The sequence below is a fragment of the Musca vetustissima genome, unplaced genomic scaffold (genome assembly GCF_032173495.1).
Source record: "Musca vetustissima isolate MV318-11 ecotype Yass unplaced genomic scaffold, APGP_CSIRO_Mvet_v1 utg9641, whole genome shotgun sequence".
NCBI lineage: Eukaryota > Metazoa > Arthropoda > Insecta > Diptera > Muscidae > Musca > Musca vetustissima.
Window position 1 is genome coordinate 452,298 of NW_026883216.1, and position 9,640 is coordinate 461,937.

General features: G+C 27.6%; 1 protein-coding gene across 1 annotated transcript in view; it reads right to left on the reverse strand.

Moving 5' to 3' along the window:
- Nucleotides 1–1,130, reverse strand: part of LOC133330065 (uncharacterized) — a 47,777-nt gene extending 46,647 nt beyond the window's left edge. Inside the window, exon 1 of the mRNA XM_061538535.1 lies at nt 1,032–1,130. Within this exon, the coding sequence (XP_061394519.1) occupies nt 1,032–1,063 (32 nt within the window). The 5' untranslated portion in view covers nt 1,064–1,130. The remainder of the gene's footprint in view (nt 1–1,031) is intronic.
- Between the last annotated feature and the right edge of the window lie 8,510 nt (nt 1,131–9,640).

Sequence of the window (9,640 nt, forward strand, 5' to 3'; positions counted from 1 at the left end):
TGTACAGAAAATTGTATAAAAGGCGATGCGTATAAAAAATTAAATTTTTATGTTTTTTCAGTGTGAGTGATGAGCTTGTAGGAACCCCAAAAATTTTTCCTCTTCAAGACTTTTGTAGTAGTAGAGACAATATTCGGCCACAATGAATCAAAGTTTATTCCGAACCCTAAGGCCATCAGATCCCTGTTTGCAGAGCCAACTGGAAATGCTAAGCGAATTTTGAGGTTTCATGGTAATGATCAATTTCATAACCTGAGCTTAAGAATTCGAACTACCAGTTGATTTCTAAAGATCCAGTGTGATGGTTTTTTTTTGTCAACTACGGTCGGGAATATCATTAAGCCTGAACTGAAGAAATGACTATTTCATTAAGATTTAATTTTGAACTTGAGAATTGGATGTCAGTTGAGTTTTCTCGATCGAGTGGGGCTTTTATTATCCAACGCCGAGTATGAATCGTCTCAAGTTGGTTATGTGAGGGGCTTTTAGATGATTTTGATCAGGAATATTCTGAACTATGTGTCTTTATAACATTATTTCAATAAGATGTTCGCAGGCTGTTTACATATGATATCTCTTTCCAAAATCTCTTGATTTTCCATTTTCCAATGCCAATAATATTAGAACTAGATGCGCGTTTCATAACAATTTGAAAATTAGGAACATACTCGTTCTTATAAGTGTATGTGTCTTTATTTTTTATATTCATAATTTAATAATTTTTATATTTTGGTCATTGGATTTAATTTGTAAATTTTTTGTTGTAATAACATTTTCGGAAAAAATACTCCCTTTAATTGCTTTCATAAATATTCATAATTATTTTAAATAATATTAAACTATTCGAAAAAAATAAAATTTTAATTAATTTAACAACATAACAAGAAACCAGCAATTAAAATTTATATTTAACAAATTAATAAATATTTCAACAATGTATCGATGCTCATCAAACGCAATTAAAATATTTGCACATTGCAAAGCAATAACAAAATATTTGAACACATTTTTTCCCCATATCGTATACTTACCAATCCCATAATTGATAAATACAACCAAACATTCTGAACGATTTCAATTGCGCCCCGCACTCGCCCAAACAGAGACAAGGATTAGACTCCGTTATGTTGCCGGTTATTTTTTATTACAGAACAGTGGCGTAGTTACACAGAAAAAATGTTATGATTGATGTTGTCCTTTGTTATGTTTTTTTTTTTAATTGGATTTAATAAATTGTTTTTGTTACATTATGTTTCGTTTTTATTTTTTCTTTCTCTTTCTTTCGTTCTTTCATGCTGCAATATGTTGGAGGAGGAGAAGGGTGATGATGATGGTGTACATGATCACCATATAGAAATTGATTTAATTATTTTGGATAATAAATGTTTACGTTTATGTGTTGTCTGTCAGCGGCATCATCGTTGCTGATGACAGGAGAATTTTAATGTAGATTGTTTTTTGTTTTATTATTTTCGTTGGCATATTTTCGAATATTTATTGGAGTTTTTTTGTTGTTGTTATTTTTATTATGTAAATATGTTTGTGTGTGTCTGACTGTAATTTCCATCGGACAAAAACAACTATTAAATGCAATGTTTTCCATATTTTTTGTTATTATTTTTGACAGCTACATTTCACATCATATAAATGCCGTGTATTATACTGTGATTAAATGTTGAAAAGAAAAAAAATATATTTTTGTTTTCTATTTATTATTTCCTTTTAAGATTTCAGTTTCAATTTTCACTTCATTTGTTTGATGCCCATTTTCGTTTTGTTTTTGCATTTTTTATTAAAATATTTTCTTTCTTCACCACAAATTTGTACAGCCCAAAATTGTACATTGTGTATTATGGTGAATACGGACATAAAAGTAATTGGAACATGATATTTGGCCATAATCCAAGAATTTTGAGATTTGTAAAATACCAAAGAAAATAAAAAACGAAGGAGACCACAATAAAACATATTTAACAATTACTCAAAATAACATCAAGATGTCTTGATGTTTGCCTTGTCGGCCTATGTTCGGCATAGGATTATTTGTGAGCATAAACGTATGCCAAAACTTTATGTTCGCGTATTTATTGCAATTTTCAAGTGAAAAGTGTTGAATTTTATATGCACACAATAACACGAACATACACAAACGAGGGCAAAAACTAACGTATACTCTGACATAAAAATATTTTAATGAAATTTAACATTTTTTTATAAAAATTTAAGCCCTAGGAATGGCCTTCAAATGTTGTTATAATATCTGCGCCATTTGATTGACTTTAAAAACATTTTTATAAAAATCTGTGCCTTTGGATTAACCTTAAAAATATTTTTATAAAACTCTGCGTTTTTGAATTGGCTTACAAACATTTTATTAAAAATTTTAGCGTATGTCTGATTGATCTTATAAACATTTGTATAAAAATCCAAACCATTGGAATGGATCGGCCTTAAAAATATTTTTATAAATAATCTACGTCTTTGGAGTAGCCTAGACAATATTATTATAAATAGGGCTTCGGATTGGCCCTAAAAACATGATCATAAAAATCTACGGCTAAATATACGCCTTTGCTTTGGCATTAAAAATATTTTTATAAAAATCTACGCCTTTAAACTGGCCTTACAAATATTTTTGGATTGAGCTTAAAAAAATATTTTTTAGGAATTTCCGCTTTTGGATTGACCTTAAAAATATTTCTATAAAAATCAACGACTTTCGATTAGGCTTAAAAAATATTTTTGTAAAAATCTGGACTGGCATTAAGTAATATTTTTTGTACAAATTTTCGCATTTAAATTGGCATCAAAAATATTTTTATAAAAATTTTCGCCTTTAGATTGGCTTTTAAAATATTTTTATAAAAATCTGCTGCTTTGGATTGGTCTTAAAAATATAAGCCTTTGGATTGACTTAAAATCATTTTTTATAAAAATCTACGCCTTGGACTGGCCATAAAAATATTTTCATACAAATATACGCCTTTGGTTTGACCCTAAAAATATTTAAAAAAAGTATTTTTATAAAAAACTACTGCTGTGGATTGACCTTAAAAATATGTTTATAAAAATCTACGACTCAGGATTGGCCTCAAAAATATATTTTTCTTTTAAATTCACGCATTTGGATAAACTATTTTTTACAAAAATCTATGCCTTTAGATTGCCCTTGAAAATATTGTTATATAATTCTACGCCTTAGGATTGTCCTTAAAAATATTTTTATAAAAATCTACACTTTTGGATTGGCCTTAAAAATATTTTTATACAAATCTATGCGTTTGGATTAGCTTTAAAAATATTTTTATAAAAATCTACGTCTTAGGATTGGCCTTTAAAATATTTTTATAAAAATCTACGGCTTTGGATTAGCTTTAAAAATATTTTTTAAAAATCTACGTCTTTGTATTGGCCTTTAAAATATTTTTATAAAAATTTACGGCTTTGGATTGTTCTCATAAATATTTTTTTAAGAATTTACTTCTTTGGATGGACTTTAAAATATTTTTATAAAAATTTACCTTTGTCTTAAAATTATTTTCATAATAAGAATATTAAATTAAATAGTCTATAAAAATATTAAAAAATCTACGCCATTAAATTCGGAATTAAAATATATTTTATTTGTAGAAAATCCAAGCCTTCAAATTGCTATTAAAAAAATCTAAAAAATAGACGGCTTCAAATTATCATTAAAAATATATTTTTTATTCAGGGACTTCAGATTACCAGTAAAAATATTTAAAAAATCAAAATCTGTTAAAAATGCACGCCTTCAAATAACCATTTAAAATATTTGTAAAAAATGGAAGCATTCAGCTTACTTTTAAAAATGTTTAAAAAAATCCACACCTTTAGAAAACCATTACAATTTTAATCCATCATTGATAATATTTTTTTTAAAACTGCGACTTAAATTAGGATGGCCTTAATTGTTTATATATATATAAAATACACAAACGGAATTATTGTGATGTCCACGTATTATCACGCACTTCATGGAATTCAATTGCATTTCTTTTTAATTTTCAATAAAAAAAACTATTTCTTAATTTAATTTTAAAAATTTTAATTGGATTTAAATATGTCAAAACTGTTCAAGATTAATAATTTCATATAGATGATGAAAATAAAAATATATATATATAATATAATATATATATATATAATAATATATATATAATTTCAGTCGAAATACTTTAAATATTATATAGTTTATATCCCCAATTCCCCTCATGTATATCTCATGAGATTTCTTATTCTGCAAATAATATATATATATATATATATATATATTTTTATTTTAAAATAAACGAAATTTCATTTCAAATATATTCAAGTGCTCCACATTCTCTTAACTTAACATATTTGCATATAAAATTTTTAGCTAAAACTATGCCCGCGCACACAAACACACACACGCACACACCTTGGCACTGTAACGTATGCAAATGAACCTAGCACATATGCTTCACACCGAATTTGATGTATGTACGTATGTGAAAATATGTTTTTTTTTTTAATAAAAAATATTTTATGAAAATACTTTCATTTGCTCACGTAAGGTATTTGCATAGAAAATTGTGTTAGGAAAAAAGGTCTGCTAGTTTTTTTTCCTTTGGTTTTGTTAAAATATGCAAATTAGAAAATTACTTTCAAGGGAATATTTAATAGAATTCATAATTTATTTCCTAATAGTGTGAAAATTATGAAATTTAATTATTTCATAACGAATATAATAAAATTTTATAGGAAGGTCACAATATTGAGTTTTTATTAAATTACAAATTGAAAATATTAAATGCACAGAGAAATCCTATCGTTTTAAATGATATATAAAAGTGCCCTTTAGTGTATTCTCCAGTATAGAAAACTTTAGAGTCAAACACAGAATATGACATTATAACAAAACCTTGATAAAGATGAAAATGTGACTACTTCTCCCCTCCATTCTCCTTTCAAAAACGTTGCATCCAGATAACAAAACCTTGTATTCATTGTGACGTATAATTATTATTAATACGACGTCCATGGGTTGGTATAATTAATGTAATGGAATTAATATTGTTTATACGTACAACACAATGAATTTATCCATGGCAACACGATTTTAATCTCTTCAACGGGAATTTTACAATTGAATACTGTGAAAACATAACGAATCCTTAAAACATATTTCATATAATATATATATTTATAATACCACATTCACCAAACCACAAATGAATTGAAGAAGAATAAACATTCTAAAAATATTTTATATTATTTTCATTATGATATTTGTTGGTAATAGTAGAGAAGAAATGAAAACATCATGTTCACAGGATGGTCTAATTAATAAAATACATTGCGGGTGGTATAATTAATATTAATTGAAATTACCAATACCATCAAGAGTATGGCGGCGACACAGACACACATATTCAGGAATTTTAATTTCTGTAATTGGTCCAAATATATTTATGGTAGTTTTAATGATTAATGAAATTGATGTGGCTTTGAAATGTGTGTTAATGTGGCAAGTGTGTGCTATTTGTATATTTTTAGAAATTAATTTACAAATATTTTATTATAATTTTTTTTGGTATATAAAAAATTAAATTATGGAATATATTTTTATGAGAGGGTTGAATTTAAAAATGTTTTTTTTTTAATCTATGTCTCTGAACTGCTTATACAAATATTTTAATTGAACTCCATTATGCATCCATGGATTTACTTTAAAAAATATGTTTAAAGAACGATGCCTTTGAATGTTTTTTTAAAACAAATCATCGCATTGGGATTGCCTTTGAGAATATGTTTAAAATAATCTACACAATTGGATTGTCTTTAGTTTTTTTAATGAATTTTAAAAATATTTTTTTCATTTTTTTTGATAAATTTTAACAATATTTTTTTATAATCTACGCCTTTGAAATGTCTTTAAAAATACTTTTAGTCTAGGCCTTTAGTTTGCTTTTAAAATTTTTTTTTAACCTTTAAAATATATTTTAAAAATATTTGTTTAATATGCGCCTTTGGATTTTCTTTAAAAATATTTTTTTTTTTTAAATCTACGTCTTTGGATTGCCTTTCAAATATTTTTAAAAAATCTATGCCTTTGGATTGCCTAAAAAATATTTAAAAAAAAATTACGCCTTTGGATTGTCTTTAAAATATTTCTTCCAAAATCTACGTCTTTGGATTATATTTAAAAATATTATTTTAAAAATCTACGCCTTTGAATTGCCTTTAAAAATATTATTTTAAAAATCTACACATTTGGATTACCTTTAAAATATTTTTTTAAAAATCTACACCTTTGGATTGCCTTTAAAAATATTATTTTATAAATCTACGCCTTTGGATTCCCTTTAAAAAATTATTTATAAATCTACACCTTTGGATTGCCTTTAAAAATTTGCGTCTATTTTTTTAATTCTGTGCTTTTGTAATTCTATAAAAGATTTTTGAAAAAATCTAAGTTCTTGAATGGCTTATAAAATGTAGTTGAAACAAATAGTTTCCATTAAATTGCTCATAAAAATATATTTTTTAATCTACTCCTTTGGATTGACCTTAAGAATATTAAAAATATGTGTAAGCCTTTGTGTTGTCTTGAAAAATATTAAATAAAAATAAAATAAATTTTTGATAAAAAAAAAATAATAATAAAAACCCAACTTTTTGAATCGTCTATAAAAATACTTTAACGAATCTATCCTTTTGCATTGTGCATAAAATATTAAAATAAAAATAGTGAACAAATTGTAAAAAATCTAAGTTAAAAATAACGAATCAATTGATATGTCTCCTTTCATATAATAGATATTGCCACAATATCACAAACAACTCCTTTTTCACTAATGTGCATGACAAATCCGAAAAACAAATATGTAACAACAAATGGAAATTTTCATTTCCGAATCAATAACAATTTCATGTCATTGATTAAAGCAAACAGTTGTTGGTGATGGTGGCGGTGGTGGTAATACAATATGGTTAATAAAATTATGAACAGCAAAGTACGAATAAAAGCCAAAAGGCACATGTCCCAAAGTCGCCTTCGGCAAGGACTTAATGAAGTGTATATATGTATATGTAGCTGTGTATTTGTCTAAAACACGCGTGTGTGTGTTTGTAGAATACCAATCGTGACATATTCAAATATTGTTGCTATTATATGTCGTTTGCTTTGCCAATTCATGTGGTGTTCACCAATGAAATGACACCCCATAGAAGAGATTAACAAAACAAAAAATCCTTTTTACAAAGGCTACAACATAAATGTTCATGGCAGGATATAAAACTTGCACACACACATATACACATGCGAAAATAGACATTCGTGCGTATATCAGGATAAAGTGTATTTTCTTGTATACATTTCCTTTGTATGTGCGCGTGTTATGTTTGTTTGTATTGCTCAAAATGGTTATGTGTTATGGTTGGCGTTGGAGCAGTAAATCTCTTGGTGGGGCAAGACGTTATGTAAACCTAAATGACCCATTGGCTTAACGGATTTCCATTGGAACTATTGAATACCATTCCCTCTACTATTTTATGTTTGTTATGCCGAGTTATTTGAATATTGACAAATGGTCGGAAAATCTATAGTAAAATCGGGATTTCAGCTGTCGTTGTTCATTTGAAGGCCGTGATTTGTATTTGGAAAGTAAATTGAATTTGGTAAGGAATTTGTAATAGCTATAAGAAGAAAATGGTAAATTGCTACAAATTTGGCTTAGCATTTACAAACAAACATATCAAATTCCAATGAAATAGTAAATATAAAAGTAAGTATGTATTTATTTCAATTTCAACTTTACGACGATGACGCAAAAAGGGACAACATTGATTCATTAGTTATGTAATCAAAGGATACAGTTTCAACCTTAGACAAGAACATCATTACATTTTGAGAAAGTGCTGAATTTTTGGCGACAGGAAAATGTTCATACATCCTTTGTCCACATAGGATTACTATTGGATTACTCTATTTTAAACATTTCCTTAACTGCTACATATCCAAATTTGTGTAAATTGAAAAATCCAATATTTTCCAAAACCACGATAGAACTTTGAAATCTACACCCGAAATAAACAACTACCAAATACAAGGGAATACTAATGCCAGGATGTTATCTTTTGATTGAAGAGACTTGGACAATACTTTTAACATTGTGTCGGGAAAGAAAGAGCTAACAAAATTGACCCAGAATGTGGTAACAAAAAGTGTTTGAGGTCATGGTAAAATAAAAAATTGTAAAAGATTTCGTCGATAGGGATGTCCAAACAGACGAACAATTTCCCAAAGTTTTTTAAAACAAAATCAACAAGTGAGGGTTGAGGCATATATGAATATGGATTGTTAAAGTTAATAACATTAATGGAGAACGGCGAAAAATCTCAAATTTGGTCAGTTACGATAATCATGTATTATATTCCAGCTAAGGTCTGTTAGTAGCCTGTCCTAGATGATGGGGGTGCCATCTGTCGTTGCCTAGAAACAACGTTTCCTTGAATTAGTGCCGCCGGTTCATCTGGATGTCACTATTTCCTGTCCTTCCTGTGTTGGTGTTGATGCCGAGGTTAGTTATTAAAATGTATGCGGATGCATTGCTAGCCTTGATCGCCCGATCACGTCAATAACCGATGTATAATCATTATAAAAACGAGCTGTTGGTCATACCAAGAAGTATTTTCACAAGTTTTTCCGACGATTGGAAAAAATGCTGGCATATGTGTATTACATCAGAGAGGATATGCTATTTTCTAAAAATAAATACTCTTAAAAAAATTGAAGATTCCGAATTATAAATCTTAGAAGGGATAATTAATTTTCCAGTGAATATCGGTAAAGTTTTTGCATGCCATACTATGTATAACCTCATTTCGAACCTTAAGACTTTAAATTTATAATTGACTTTGTTCTATTTAGAAAAAAATATTGTTCAAGAATTTTTTCTTCGGTATATATAGTCTAAGTTTTCTATAATTCGTATATCTATTACTTCATGGGCCCTACATTTAAAATTATATTTAAAATCAAATATATTCTGTAACATGTTATTTTATGCGTATACGAATACAAAATATTTTGTAAATCATTATGTATACTATCCCGTTTTGCTGTTCAAAATTAAAAAGAAATAAAAACCAGAGTTGATATTGTTCCTATGAAAGTATTTAGGAGAGAATGTGGCAAAAATCACTCATTTCTTGCAATGCCATAAATCGAAAATCATGATTTTTGAGTTAATGATGAAGATAAGTGGACCCCCTATTCTCGGTATCAAAAAAATCTAAATAACATGAAATGATTTTCATATTTAATAATTCAATTTCAAGTGAAAATCTCAACAACTCTTGAAGATATAGAAGATTTATTGTGTCTGCATCAAGTGACGGCAAGAGTGTTTCTCAAGCTTTAAACGCGTTTTTCTCGAAGCAGTGGACCTCTGCACCTACATAGCAATGAACTACGATAAATCCAATCGGTAATTTTCAAAACAATACTAACTCCACTGTTTTGTTAATTTTCGAGCGATGTTATGTTTAATTATTATTTAAAACATGAACTGTAACTCCAAATATATTCTTTGAACTGTGATTCTGTGCGAATACGTACTGCTAATATGGGACAGTCATGCGTATA